The sequence below is a fragment of the Lathyrus oleraceus genome, chromosome 5 (assembly GCF_024323335.1).
Source record: "Lathyrus oleraceus cultivar Zhongwan6 chromosome 5, CAAS_Psat_ZW6_1.0, whole genome shotgun sequence".
NCBI lineage: Eukaryota > Viridiplantae > Streptophyta > Magnoliopsida > Fabales > Fabaceae > Lathyrus > Lathyrus oleraceus.
The window spans coordinates 321,388,152-321,404,050 of NC_066583.1; the positions used below are offsets into that span (position 1 = coordinate 321,388,152).

Here is a 15,899-nt window from a genome sequence, read left to right on the forward strand (position 1 = left end):
GTTTCCATCAATCGTATGCTCCTTAAAAGGACCACATACGTCTAAATGTACAACTTCGAGTATGCAGGAGGATCTCATTGGCATAGTCGAAACGGAAGACTTCCTGGACTATTTTTTGACTATACAACCTTCATAGAGTTTGTCGGACATCTCAAGACTTTGTATATCAGTTAACATATCTTGAGTGATCAGTTGATTGAGCGACCTAAAATTCAGATGACCAAACCTCAGATGCCACAAATAACTAATTTTGTGGTCGACAATTGTTTTCAGACATTATACCTCAGTCGAACTGATCATGGTCTTATATGTTTTATTCTTCGACAAAGAAGATTTCAAGACCAAGTTATTCTGGATGTCGAAAAGTTCTAAGGCTTCATCTTTCAAGACCATGCATCCCGCCAAGTCAGACTGAAAATTTTAAAATACTGATATGACATGGCGAAATGATATATTCCTATTGGATGACAATGTAAAAAAATTTTAAACTGTCATAACATCAACATTAAACCCTTATAAATAACAGTAAGATAAATAAAGACTTTGTAACCATAGATTCGAACTCTAGTTCTTTGAGGTCTTTGACTTGTGCTAGCCATAACCTCTTCGACTTCGACTGTGTCGGGTATGTCAACATTAACTTCGACTTGAGCTGGAATATCGACAATATCTTCGACTTCGACATCATTACTCACTTCGTCGAAATCATAGCTCATCAATGGTTTGTCAATTGCATTACTAGAATTCCAATCCTAGGCAGAACTTTCATCAATCACAATATGTCAACTAATCATAATCTTTTGATTAATTATATTGAACAACTTGTATGCTTCAGTCTTATGATATCCTACCAGAATCATAGGTTCACTCTTGTCATCAAGATTCCTTCTTCTTGCATCAGGAATATGCTTGTAACACATATAGTCAAACACCTTCAGATGACTCACTGATGGTTGTTTGCCACTCCACGCTTCTTCAGGAACCTTGTTCTTCAACTTCTTGGTAGGGCATCTGTTCAATATATAAACAACAGTAGAAACAACTTCACCCCATAAGGATTTTGGCAAATTCTTCTACTTCAGCATGCATCTTGCCATGTCCAATATGGTCCCGTTTCTTATTTTTGCTATTACATTATGTTGAGGAGTATAAGAAGCAGTTACCTCATGATCAACACCATGTTCTGCACAGAATGCTTCAAATATCTTGGATGTGTATTTTCCACCTCTATCAGTTCGCAGAACCTTGATCTTCTTTTCACTCTGGTTTTCGACAAGTATCTTGAATCTCTTAAAGATTTTGAATACTTCGTCCTTTCTCTTGATCACATAGATCCACAACTTTCGACTAAACTCATCGACAAACGAAACAAAATACTTGTTTCCATCAATGGTATGCTCCTTAAAAGGACCACATACGTCTAAATGTACAACTTCGAGTATGCAGGAGGATCTCATTGGCATAGTCGAAACGAAAGACTTTCTGGACTATTTTTCGACTATACAACCTTCATAGAGTTTGTCGGACATCTCAAGACTTTGTATATCAGTTAACATATCTTGAGTGATCAGTTGATTGAGCGACCTAAAATTCAGATGACCAAACCTCAGATGCCACAAATAACTAGTTTTGTGGTCGACAATTGTTTTCAGACATTATACCTCAGTCGAACTGATCATGGTCTTATATGTTTTATTCTTCGACAAAGGAAATTTCAAGACCAAGTTATTCTGGATGTCAAAAAGTTCTAAGGCCTCATCTTTCATAACCATTGAGAACCCATTTTCGATCCTTTGTCAAACACTTAGTAGATTGCACTTCATTCCAGGGATATAAAGTACAACTTTGATCAAGGATTTCGCTCCATTACTCCTTTGAATAACTATGTTTCCAGTACCTTCAGCTTGCAATGAGCTATTATCAGCAAGTTTGACCTTGCTCTTCTTTGACTCGTCGAAATCTACTAACCATACTTTTTGACCAGTCATATAATTCGAGTAGCCTGAGTCGAGGAACCAGATATTGGATTCGACATGGTCATCTGCAACTGCAACCATAACCACCATATCATCATAATCATCTGAATCTTGACATGCAAGATTCGCTCCTTCGTCCTTGCCTTTTGTTGATCCCTTGTATTTCCTGTACCAACAATGCTTGGCCAAGTGACCCCATTTTTCACAGTTATAACACTTAACACCTTTTTTTCTCTTCTTTGTCTTTTTGATAGGAATTTCCTTCTCCTCTTTTCGAGGACTCAGAAGCTCTATCATCAACCTTATTCTTGTGAGGATTCAGCCAAGACTTCTTGCCCTGAGTCTTGTCGATTTTGCCTTTGAACTTGTTGGAACCATCATTCTTCTTCCATGATTGAGCATGTAGTGCTTGTATCGAGTCTTGAACTCCTTTCCTTTCTACATTCCTAATCTCATGCGCCTCCAACGAACCAACCAAATCTTCCAATTTTAGGGTTTTAAGATTGTCGGATTCTTGAATAGCTACGATAATGTGATCAAAGTGAGAGGTCAACATACGCATTACCTTCTCAACTATCATCTTATTAGTTAGGGTTTCACCACAACCCTACATGAGATGAACGGGTTTCTACACCTTCGACACATAGCCTGCAATCTTTTCGTCTTCTCCCATCGACAACAATTCATATTGTCATCGCAAAGTTTGCAACTTGACAACCTTGACTTTCTCGCCTCATTCATAGTACTTGACAAGAATATTCCATGCCTCATTCGCCGATTCAGCATGAGCGATTCTGTCGAAATTAGCCGCATCAACCGCCGATAGGATGTAAAATTAAGTTCGTTAACTAAATACGCTAAACTTGAACTATACATAGTTCGACTCGTTAGGTTCATGAGTCAACTCGATTATATATGAGAAATATTATATTGTTTTTAAGATTAGGTTTAAAGATTTACTCCAAATCTTAACCTTATATTCTCCATTTCGTACTAGTTATGGTAGTAAACCCGATAATTGCATTCAAAGTCATCATTGTTGGAGGCATAATGTCATTTGCTAAAATAACATTTGTAACGAAGGTTGCATGTGGTGTAATCATTATGTGATGGAAATATATCAATTTCTATTAATTTTTGGTGTACTATTTTATTAAATTTGTAAGGTTTCTAAATATTTAAAAGAAATTGAGTATTTTTTAGACAAATTTAAATTTAAATTGAGTAGTTTTTGAATTAGTAGATTGTTTAAGACAAAGTTAAATTTCCAATAAGATAACTTCTATTTTATTTCAATATTTTCTTTAAAAAAATATTAATTTAAAATTTTAAATATATAAAAAACCTTAAAAAATAGATTTTAAGTCTCTGAAGCAAGTGAATTGAACCTAACGAAATAAATTTAACGAGTTGAACCGAATTATTTGTGAACTTATAATAAATTAAATTTGAACTTAAAAAAAATTCGTGTCAAACTCGAACCGAGATTTGAGCTAAATCAATTCTTAACGAATTGAGTTGAGCTGAAACGAAATCGACTCGACTCGATTCATTTATAACCCTACTTATAACATCACAAAATAAAAAAATATTACAAAATATTACATTTTTATTAAAATAAAAAAATCTAAGACTAAAAAAAAAGTTAAATTCATATTAACCATTATAAATAGAGAAAAGGGATGATGCTCTGACAGTGTAAAATAATTTTACAGCCAACCAATGACGACCATGCATCCCGCCAAGTCAGACTAAAAATTTTAAAATACTGATATAACATGGCGAAATGATATATTCCTATTGGATGACGATCTAAATTTTTTTTAAGCTGTCATACCATCAACATTAAACCCTTATAAATAAGAGTAAGATAAATAAAGACTTTGTAACCATAGATTCGAACTATATCACTTTTAATATTACAAATATTATTAATCCCTTGCAAAGGGTTTTAGGAGCAAGAATTATATCCTCAAAACCCTAAATTCATGCAATGGAACTTCAAACTCTTTGTTGCGCTCTTCCTTCTCAACCACTTCAATTATCCAAACATCATCATCGTCGTGTGAGTAATCATCAACTTCACTCATTCCATTTCAATTCTTCAAACGCTCTACTCAGACATCAGAGACAGAAATTTGCGTTTGAAAAAGCATCCAAATGTTAGATTTTTGTCCCATTTTTGTTCTAGCATTTTGGCTTTTGTTTATGTCACAAACCATTCAAAGTTTTATTTTTTGTTTTGATTTCAGGGTTAAAAGGGGTGGGATTTAACAAATTTCAAATGACTCTTGTACATGCTTCTGATTCCACTGTAAATGGTGCTTTGGAAGTTGAATCAGTTCAAAGTTCTAGTGTTCCTGTTAATGTGGTGGAAGTGGAACCATTTCATGGTAAATCAGGTTCTGTCTCTTTTTATGGGTTGACACACCAGTCTATTGAAGAAGGGAAATTGGAATCTGCTCCAATCAAAGAAGATGAGAGCTCTTACTTCTGGGTCTGGGGTCCTATTGCATTCATATCATCTTTGATTCTGCCACAGTTCTTCATTGGCACTGTTGTTGAGGCTTTTTTTAATGGTTTTATTTTAAAAGGTATTTATGATAGAACTCTACACTCTATTACTGTCTCGTGCTTGAAATTGGATGATAATAGTTTGTGTTATAGGAAGTAAAACTATGGAATGACTACATGAATATATGGTTGTTTCAAATGTGTTTGTATGTTGTTCGCACCGATACCTAAAAAAGGTGTGTCCGTATCAGTGTATCAGTGTCCGACACTGACACCGACATTTGTGATTATGTTTAATTTATTTATTTATTCAAAATATTATTGGTGTCGATGTGTCAGTGTTAGTGTTGTGTTTTCGGTGTCTGTGTTTCATAGGCGGCTGCTTCTGCACTTTTTTGTCTATACTATGGTAATACATTTTAAAGATTTTTCGCTGGTGTTAATGCAAAATTAACTATTGACTTGATAGAGTGGCAGAATGATATTGAAACTTCAAAGACTATTAATAATAGACCGTCTCCGTTAAGTTTTATCAAAGCCTTGAGTAAACAAAATCATTTCTTTAATTTAAAGTGATAAACTTTATCTGTTCCAATGTAAATCTCTGGTTCTGTGATGACCACTGACATTATTTGTTGTTATCTTTGTGCAACTATAGCCGTGTTTTGGGATTATGAAAGGCTTGTGCTTTTGTACTCTGTTATGAACCTTTGTGTAGAATCAGGCTGACACAAATCTAGTTCGAGTTAGAAATTTTCTTTAGACCTATGATATGATGAAAGTAAGAAGCATACTTGTCCTAGACAACCCCTCAAAGACTAACAAATTTTTCTAAATTGGTTTCTTGCTTGTTTGTTTTAATAGAGTGCAGTTTTTTTAAAGAAGTCTAGGCGGGGTTATGCAAATGTCATTGTTTTGTATGTGTAAGAAGTAAGAACCTTGTAAATTGCTAGGGAGAAGCATCTCTTATACACATTTCTGTTATCAATAAAATGCAGATATTGTAACTTCAATCTCTTCCGAGGCACTGTTCTATATCGGACTTGCAACATTTTTGGGGGTGGCTGATCGTGTCCAGAGGCCATATTTGCAGTACAGCTCTAAAACATGGGGTCTCATCACTGGCCTCAAAGGATACTTAACATCTGCTTTCCTCACAATGGGTTTGAAGATTACTGTTCCTCTCCTTCTTTTGTACGTGACCTGGTCCGTGGTTCGCATGGCCGCTGTTGTTGCTATAGCTCCCTTCGTAGTTGGCTGTTTCGTTCAATTTGCATTTGAGCGATATTTGGAAAAGCGCGGGTCGTCGTGCTGGCCTCTAGTTCCTATTATATTTGAGGTTTGTCTATGATCTATCTGTTTACTTTCAAATTGATTTAAGATCGTAATGCCTGCTTGACGAGTCTATTGTTTGAAGAAGAATAACAAAAAGAACTCGGTTTTTACCAAGAATGAGTAGTTTTTATAACCTTCTGAATCGATTTGCCAGGTATACAGACTTTATCAGCTTACAAAAGCCGCTACCTTCGCTGATAAGTTGATGTACTCTATGAAGGACCTACCAGCGTCACCTGAAGTACTAGAACGAAGTGGAACTTTGTTTGGAATGATGGTGATCTTCCAGTTACTGGGAATTGTGTGCCTTTGGTCATTGATGACTTTTCTTTTGAGGCTATTCCCTTCTAGGCCAGTAGCAGAAAATTACTGAGTTTTGTATGAAATGTGGAAGAGTGAGTGTTGTATATATTCGGAATTGTATAACATTTGTAAGGCGTTTCATAAAAGAAGTTGTGTCATTCATTGTAATTCATTTCTGTTTTAACTTCACTATCATCATTTACCAAGAAAAAAATGGCGTCTTTCGATTATCTTGTTTGTTTACCGACAAAGTAATTGATCGGGATTATCTTTAATATGTATTTCATATCCACCTAATCAAGTACATAGTAGCACATGGAACAATATAGTTTTCCCCTTCAGAAAATTTTGAAAAATATAACCTGCTGCCTAAGCATATGTAAATTTGAATCACAATTCACAATTTGGTTTATATTAACTCAAGTTCTGAACCGCATTTGCAAGTGATAGAACATTTAAAATTCGATGGAAATTACAATCCTACTAAATAATATTGCAATTCAAAATACATTGGAGAATCTACTAATTAAGAATGTTTTAGAAATTAACATGACCAAAAATCCTGTTAATTTATGAATAGAAGAGTATTCAAACTTTAATTTTTAAGTAAACTGACTTATTTAGTGAATTTCTTTTTTCACTAGAGTTCTTCCTAATCCTTACCAAAATTTAATTTGAAGATGCATTTTCGCACGTGTTTTAGGATTTGTCCGTATATATATCTCCGAATTAATCCTTATTTTCAAATTGAAGTATTTTTTTCTAAAATACATCTTTGAACGCGTTTAATTAATATATAACGCGCGATAGATAAACCCCTCTTCTCCTATTTTATTTTCTAAAACTTTTAAGATATTCTATTGGAGCTCGTGAGCAACATTCTGTCAGTCCACTTTTCAAGCATCAAAATATTATGCGGCTTATGTATGAGGGCATCGAGTCTAAGTTGTTTGAGAGAGATGACGATGATTCAGTTGCCCTCACACATGTCATTCTTACCGAGTCGCATAATACTTTGGATCGACAGCAGAGAAGGCGTCAAGGATAAGAATTAGACATACACAAAAGATTATTATTATTGATTTTTTTGTTTTTTTAAGATGTTTTAATATTATTTTTCGTACTTTTAATAACAATGTTTGTAATATTATAGGATTTTTTTTAATTAATGCATTATTTTGTTCTATAATGTGCATGTTTGTTAATGTTTGAATCAAATTATAACATTGTTAGTCGAATTAAAATGTTTTTGACTTTAAAAAAAAATACAAACTTAGAACAACGTTTCTGCCCAAGATACATGTAGGGAAATTTTCGGAGATACATATCCGAAATAATATCGTTTAAATAGCTTAAAATGAAGTGACTGTTTGATTTACGAAAGGTGAGATAATCTAAGATGCGTCCGGAGATGCATCTTCTAAAACACCCGAAGACAATTTAGAGTTTTCAGATATGTGAGCAACACCCTAAGAATAAGAGAAGAAATTTCCCTTAGCACCTTTTTCCGTCCCTACTGCTTACATTACTCATGTAAAAACAACATGTGATTCCATTCCTTCTGTCTTGAAAATATCACTTCATTGTTTTCTCTTCCTTTTGTTAAGATTGTTACATAAGAAAGTTTGTTTATAATGTTATCACATACCCTAAAACACAAGCAATTGGTATCCTAGAACACAAGATAGAGTAACAAGTGTGTTCGATTGCAAGATTGAAGATCTTTCTTTAATCTGGCCATATCTATAAAAAGAAAAAAACTAAATAAGCTATGTGCCTATGTGCATTACAAAAATTCAAGTTTGCTGTTTCTTTGGTATGCGATTTCCTTTCCATCACTATCACACAACATGGGTATAGAAATAGTTCTATTATGGTACTCAAGCTGAAACACTTTTGAGAACTCTTCAATTAAGGACTTATGAGTAATATGAACAAGACTGTCATCATCCAAACCATGATTACATGATGACTGAGCTTCTCTCAGCAACCCTTTGATACTCCCAACTTGACGGTCGCGGATTCCACACGGGACAATCCATTTAAAGGGACTCAAATCCATTGTGACATTGAGTGCTAAGCCATGGTAGGTTATCCATTGATCCACTCTTATACCTATAGCTGCCACTTTCTCATTTCCTGAAATACAAAAGATGTAACAAAGAATAAGGAAAACACAGATTAATGACAGTTAAAATTTCAGCATTTGTTTTAAAAGTTAAAACATAATGAATTCAAGCACAAATTGAATAAGCTCTAACACTCTTGATAGGTTGCAGTATACTAAATTATCAATTATGACCAAGATTCCAAAATTATGATAAAATCTTGTCCAACCCATTTTGCAGTGGATAATAATACTAGTGATCATGATCTAATTTGCTATGATGCATGAAATCTATAATGTGAAATTGTCATCCCCTATAGGAGAAGGCATAGAAAAAGAGCGTAAACGTTATAAGCATTAACGTAACGGTCTGTTTAGATTGACTTAGTTGGGCTTATCTACTGGTATAAAGACATCTGATAATGTTTGAAAGAACTAATAAAAACTTGTCAGAATAACTTATAAAACAACTTATAGAGATTATACTAAAACAAAAACTAGGCCGTCTATATACGAGTTATTGATGTCAACAATAACAAATATAATATAGACTTAAAGTAGTGAATCGCCAAATTTCCGAAGAACATCGCTCAATTCAGTTCCTCTACCAAATTATTGTTTAGAAAACATCAATCAAAACCAATGAAAGACAGATTATTTCCTTGAATACTCTATAGTGTTGCATCAAAACTAATAATTTAGTAATTCCGTTGCAGAGACTTACTTACCAACCCAAACACCGGTTAAACCTTCCACCCGAGAAGCATGAATCGAAAAGGTTGAAGACAGAACACCAATAACAACCTCCTCAAGTTTTCTGAGATACCAATGAAGATCCATCTTATGTTTTCTAAGGTTGATAATTGGATACATCACTAGCTGCAAACCCAAACAGAAAACACATTTACAATTCAATACTAAATTCCAAAACCCTTAACAACAAGAAATTGAAACAGGAACATACCTGACCAGGACCATGGTATGTAACTTCTCCACCACGTTCGGTACGATGAACATGAAAGGGAGGGTTTTTAATGTCGAAATTGAGGTTATTGTTGGAACTAGCGGTACCCAAAGTAAAAACAGAAGGGTGTTGCAAAACAATGAGAGTGTCGTCGCAATCTCCTTCATTTTGAATCTGTGATTTCTTTTCCTTGACAATGTGTTTTTGTAAAGACCATGCCACTTCGTAAGGAATCAATTCTTGATGGAAATCTATGAGTTCACACTTTCGCAAACATTGCACCCTTTTGGTTCTTCTTCTTCTGTGGACATTGGAAACTGAATCGGCGTTGGGTCGGAGAAAACGAGGTTTGGTGAGAGTGAAACAACAACACTCTCCCAACAAAATCATGCTTAGTACTAGGAATTTTGGTTTTTCTTATGTTTTACAACTGGATCTATATTTTGTCCGGTCCAACCGGTTCAGTTGAGAATCGGACAACATAACCGCTTTTTCATTGGTTCTACCTCTTGAAGCTGATGCTAGCGTATTTAGACTCAGGTGGATTTGTTTGAGTTGCCACAAAAAATAACTGGTTAGGTCTAAACTAAACCAGAATCTACAACACAAATAGGCAGGATATTCTTACGAAATTTCTTAATTTATCCTATATATTACTAAGATACCATGCAAAAATACAAAAATGTGAATATGTATTTTTGGACGCACTCTGAATATATAGAATTATGATTTAACGTTAAATTTTTCGAAGATGTATCTTCAAAAGTATTTCGGAGATGCATCTTCGGACGGTATTGGAGCATATCTCGCGTCAGAACCATTATTTTTCCTCATTTCTAAAAAAACATAAAATTTTATCGAAGTCTCAATTTTTTTCATCAACCAAGTATAAAATCAAACAACCAAGCTCAAAAATTCTTCAATCAACATCAAGTACATTAGAGACATTATCCAACATTAAAGTAAAGTCTAAATTTATAAATTTTTGATGTTTAGAAAAGTTTTTTGAGTTTTTGTGTAAATGAGTAGAAATTGATGATTTAGGTAAGAAATGAGTAGAAATTGCATGAATGGTAGTTTATACACTGTAAGACATGTTTGTTGGTTAAAAATAATGATCAAATCATTATTTTGGGGGTTTGTATGTCTGCATTGCCACCATTAAATGACCTGAAGAGTTGTAGAAATTTTCAGAGATTCATCTCTGGAATTTCTCAATGTTTTGATTCACATTACCCGAATATACATCTCCGTAAATTATGAGTCTGTTTTAATTTTTGTGTTGCTTTTATTTATTGTATGGTTGCTTGTACCAATTGTTTGGTTTACTTACATGCATTATGGTTGATAGAGACGATGGGCTGAGGCACGAGAGGATTGCACAGAATGCATCAGTGCGGAGGGAGAAAAGTCAGGATTCAGAGGCTCCTGTTCACTCTAGCCATGTGGAGGCATCTACTTATGGGATTCATACTTCTCCATCTTCTTCTTCTCGTAGAATACGAGTTTCACCTACCGACGCTTCATTGCCTCCATCCTCCCACATGCGATAGGTTTCACCTATTCAGGCGCCAAAGATACCCGAGTCATCTGTTGTACCTGAGACACCAATGCCACCTCCGACTGATGATGCTTTTGAGGTAGTGTCACCTTTGACTGATGATGCTTCTAAGCCAGTGCTACCTTCAGTTGATGAGACTGTTAAGCCAATGCCACCTCTGGATGGTGAGGCTGCTGAGGACGATAAGTCCAAGCCACCCCAGGCATTTGGATGAGGCCCTGTAGAGTTTTTATTGTTGCCTCTATAACTATACCATACTTCCAGACATATCTGGTACGAAGAAGTAACTTTAGTTGGATTCATTCTTTTTCATTTACGTTTATTATTATATTACAAGTTTCCGACTTTGATTTTTATTTTTCTGCAGGACCGTGATTCACTGAAGTTTATTAACAATGAACGGAAGATTATTGGCTTGCCTCAGCCGAATGAGGAGTGGTTTCAGACAACTTTGTCCCTATCTGGGATGAAGGACTTGTGCATGACCGGTTATATTACGGTCAACCACGGGATGCTTAATGCATTCGTTGAGAGATGACACACTGAGACCTCGTCATTTCATCTCCCACTTAGTGAGATATCTATCACACTCTATTATGTGTTATGTTTACTGTATCTTCTGATTAGGGGGAAACTTCTAAATCATGTGAGGATTAACAAAGACGAGGGACTCGAGATGATGGTAGACTATCTAGGAGTTGACCTACAGGATGCCATGGGGGAGTTTGGAAAAACCAGAGGATGCCATGCTAGGTTTGAATTCCTAAAAAAGCATATACATATGAGATCCTTAAAGCTGATGAGGCTAGAGGAGATGACGAACAGGTGGGGCTCCATAGAGCGTATGCTATGAGAGCATACCTACTATATTTGGTTGACATAACTATTTTGGTGGACAAGAGTGCCACTTATATAGATGTCATCTACCTACGCTACTTCGAGGACTTCAAGCGAATCCATGAGTACAACTAGGGGACTGCTTATTTGATCTGCTTGTACTCGAAGTTATTAGAGGGCTGTAGGTGGAAGACAAAGAAGGTCACAGGCAGCATCACGCTACTGACGATAATATTTATTGATCTTTTAATGTTTCATTTTCATTTCATTTTTGCAACGCCCTTACTGATGATTCGTGTCTTTCTGCACTTTTCACGCTTGGATCCTCCAGCCCTTCCCGCGCATCTCTGGCTAGGTGTGTGTACCGATTTACACAGAGGATATGTCGCATGCTTCTGCATTTTGCCCACTCAGAGGAAACTAGACGATATAGCCGTTTAGACTGTATCTTGACTGCTTGGTTGTCGAGGATATGCATTTCAACAACTATGTCGATCACCGTGAGATGCAGACATTTGATGACATAATGTTATACTTAGGATAGTTGGTTTGGCTCACGTCTCACATTTCCTCATCTGCCTGAGCGTGTCATGCGGAAGTTTGGCTACACTCAGACTATTCCCAAACACCCTGTTGTCTCTGCTCCTCATGCTATGACACATAGAGAGATGGAAGCTGTAGATGTTTGATTGGCTGCATTTTATGGTAAAACACTAGCTGGATTCTAATGTCTTGACTGATGTCATGACATGCTGTGGAGATGTTTGTTTGACTGCATTGTGTGTTAGATCATCTAACTGTACTCTAATGTCTTGACTGATGTCATGACATACTTGAGTAGTATGCTGCAGGTTTAGCTAATACAGGACTTACTGAATGTCAAACTAGATGTTATGACATTCATCCATGTAAGCAGATACTGAGGAATAGAACAGTTGATGTTCTTTTATAACTCAGTATTTATTGTCAGTCTGTTTATCAAGGGAATAACAGACCTGTCACAAGGCCTGCTGTCTGAATGTCAAACTGGATGTTATGACATTCATTATTGACAGCATATACTGAATAATAGGCAGGTTGGTTTTCTGCTACATTTCAGTATGTATCTCAGTCTGTTCTTCAGGAGAACAACAGACCATGGCATAAGGCCTTATGTGTAAATGTCAAATTGGATATTGTGACATTTATTAATGTAAGCTGATACTGAAGTATGGACTGAGTGGTCCTGTACAGTACAACATTTTGTACAGTCTGTTTTCAGGAAAAACAGACTTAGCATATGGTCTATGATGTGGAAGTCAAACTGAATGTTGTGACATTCATTCCTGACAGCATATGCTAAATTGTAGGTTAGTTGGTTTTTCTGTTTCAGTATTTATCTCAGGTTGTTTTTTAGGAATCTAACAGCTGTGCTAAAATCCAGGAAACTAACAACTAAGCTACAATTAATGAACCTAACAAATAGCCTATTTGTTAGCACCCTAATATGTGGAAATTAGGTTAACTTGCCTAACCTTAATTTTAGGAAATACAAGTACAAGGCCCAAATCCAGTTGGGTGTTTAGGTTATAAATAGCAGATTGTAACCTAGGTTTTACAAGCCTCAAACAATGTAAAAATTAGGGGTGTGTGTGAGGTAAACCTCCCAACCTGTGGGAAGGTTATCATGTGTTTCTCAGTGCTCGAAGGCATGAGATTATTTGTAACTCAAAGCCTGTAGGTAAGAGTTTGTTATGGTCTTGAACGAAGCTGTGAAGCAAGTTCAAGTTGTTTAGCATTACATTGTAATTGTAGTGATAGAAATGGAAACTGGAGGTTTCTATCTAGGAGTTCCTAGATATAGATTGCATTGGGTAGGGATTAAGTGAAGAGTTGTAAACTGGGGAGTTTAACTCTGAATTAATACTGCTGATAGTGGATCTTCTTCCTGGCTTGGTATGCCCCCAGAGTAGGTGATGTTGCACCGAACTGGGTTAACAATTACTTGTGTTTTTACCTTCTGCACGTTATAATTCTGTCTGTTATAAAATAAGGTCAACCTGTAATGCTGTAACAGGTGATGTTCAAATCAATGTTGAGACATCATGCTGATAACTGTGCAGGCTCAACAGAAGTAAGTGCTATGTTTGATCTCTGCCGTGTCTTTGTACCAGATGGACAGAACTGGGTGTTCTTCCATTCTATGGTGATATAGTAGCAGATGTCGTGATATCTGTGAATGTGTGCATATCAGTACTGGGTTTTAATTTGTATAACTGTCTTGCTGTATTAGTAACAATGTTGGATCATATGTCATTACTTGGAGTAGAACATCTGAACTCTGACTACACCAGAATTTCAATTGGTATCAGAGCAGGCATCCTGTTCTGTTTCTGGATGAGATCCATGGGTGATACTTTCTGGTATCTTGCAAGGAGTTATGTTAGTACTGATGTTGGAACCTGTGGAAGGTTCTGTGATTTCCCTGAATGGTCCCTTGAAGTAGGTGGATGGACTATTCATGACAGGAACTGTGTGTACCTGTCTCTGGAGGTTGGAATTGGCCTTTGTGTGGGACAACTGTGCTAGTATTGAATCATATTCAAACTTGGTATGTTCTTGGAGACTGATCTGGTGAAGTGTGTGTTCATGGGTTGAGTTGTATTATGATTTCCGCTGCATAATACCTGGCAAAAATCAAACTCTGATGTAGTTTCCCCTCATGTGGATGAAAGGCTGCTGTATTCAAGATTTCATCATAATCTACTGAAGATGTCAAAGATACTTGAGTCTCCTCAAGTCCACTCATCATGGTAAAAATCACCTGATCACTGATTCTTTTACTCTCTTAGGTAGTGTATATGAAGACCTTGAAGACTTTCAAGGAGGGTTTGTTCCAAGGAGGTGGAACTAATGTTCTATGTGATGTTAGAACATGTTGTTCAACAAGTATGCAACTACTGGTTGAAGAGCAGATGTTTTTAGGTGTCAAACAAAGGGATACTTTTGTTTGGAACCTACTCCTGACCTGGAAGAGGAGACATCTGTGTGTGCTAAGGTGACAAGGGTAGGGTCAACTATGTGTGTGCTCAAGAAGGTCACTTTTAGAAGTCTAATCTCTAGAAGTGGAGCTGGTTGAGATGTGACATTGTGCGATTTCCTGCTGTTTGTCTTATTCCTGTAGATTGACCAGGGTTGGATAGTTGTTCCCTGAAGTACTATGTTGTGTTGGAAGACAAGTCCCCTGGATGTTAGAAGTCAATAATGGGGTAACCTGATTGCTATTTCATTTAAGAGGATTGGGACCATGAATCTTGTTATTCAAACACCACGCTCAGAAGTGGCAGTTCTTTCAAGGAGTGAGAATATGAAGATTCAGAGGTTGGTTGAGGTAGTATGCTCTGGTAATGCATATCTACTATTGACTGGTGCTGTTTTTTTTCACTAGTACTTATGGTCAGCTGGAGTCTGATTGGTGTGATTGGAGTATGTATAGGTATAACTCATAGAGTTAGTTGCCACTAGTAGGGATGGTGTATGTCATGTTGAGACATTTGTGTACAATGCATGGATATTGGTGTGGAGTTTCCATGATTGTTAATTTGAGGGGGAGTTTTGGTTAACCTCCTCACGTTTGGTCAGCCTAGGGTCTGGTTGACTGTTGACCTGTGTCACATGGGTTCTGGTTGTTGTGTGACACATTTGCAAGGAAGGATTCATCTCTCTCATTCCTAAGGGTGAATCTAATCTGGAAAGATTCTCAAAACTATTGAGGTGCTTGCAAGCAGAAGATGTTGACACAAGAAGAGTATTTTCAAAGTATTCTTATGGTGGAAGTATCTGAAAGGATAATTGGGAAAGGATTTAAAATCAATGTCTACTTGTGCCAAGTACTGTAAGACCCCAATTTTGGGCCCTAAGATCCCTCATGGCCCATATCATTCATATCATGGCCTCAAGGATCACTGCATGCCCTAGCTTCCCTCCTAGTGGGTGGATTGCCTTGTGTTTTGTTTCTTGATCACCAAGCATACTTTGCATTTGTATATCTTTGCCTTTCATATGTTTATCATTCAAAAAGTACAAAAATATTGTCAGTCTAACCTTGTTGCTTGCAGTTGAAGTAATCATCAGAAATTAGGTCAAAGATGGTCAACAGTCAGTCAAAGCAATGGATGGTGGCCATTCTTGCAGAATTTGGGCACCATGATCAATAATCACAAGTTCAGACATCTTATGACATCATTTGAAGTCAAGTTCTCAAGGAATTAGGGTTTGGAATTCATCAGAAGTAGTCCAGTCACTCAAAACCCTAGAAAAGTC

At 36.3% G+C, this 15,899-nt stretch overlaps 2 protein-coding genes across 2 annotated transcripts; one reads left to right on the forward strand and one right to left on the reverse strand.

Moving 5' to 3' along the window:
* The first annotated feature begins 3,866 nt into the window (after nucleotides 1–3,866).
* On the forward strand, nucleotides 3,867–6,358 carry LOC127084322 (uncharacterized). Its single transcript, XM_051024745.1, has 4 exons — nucleotides 3,867–4,138; nucleotides 4,229–4,570; nucleotides 5,489–5,829; nucleotides 5,980–6,358. The coding sequence occupies exons 1-4, from the start codon at nucleotides 3,970–3,972 to the stop codon at nucleotides 6,196–6,198; spliced, it is 1,071 nt and encodes a 356-aa protein (XP_050880702.1). The 5' UTR covers nucleotides 3,867–3,969; the 3' UTR covers nucleotides 6,199–6,358.
* Nucleotides 6,359–7,662: 1,304 nt separating this feature from the next.
* LOC127084323 (octanoyltransferase LIP2p, chloroplastic) lies at nucleotides 7,663–9,775 on the reverse strand. Its single transcript, XM_051024746.1, has 3 exons — nucleotides 9,200–9,775; nucleotides 8,964–9,114; nucleotides 7,663–8,267 (listed from the first exon to the last, which is right to left on the reverse strand). The coding sequence occupies exons 1-3, from the start codon at nucleotides 9,587–9,589 to the stop codon at nucleotides 7,915–7,917; spliced, it is 894 nt and encodes a 297-aa protein (XP_050880703.1). The 5' UTR covers nucleotides 9,590–9,775; the 3' UTR covers nucleotides 7,663–7,914.
* Between the last annotated feature and the right edge of the window lie 6,124 nt (nucleotides 9,776–15,899).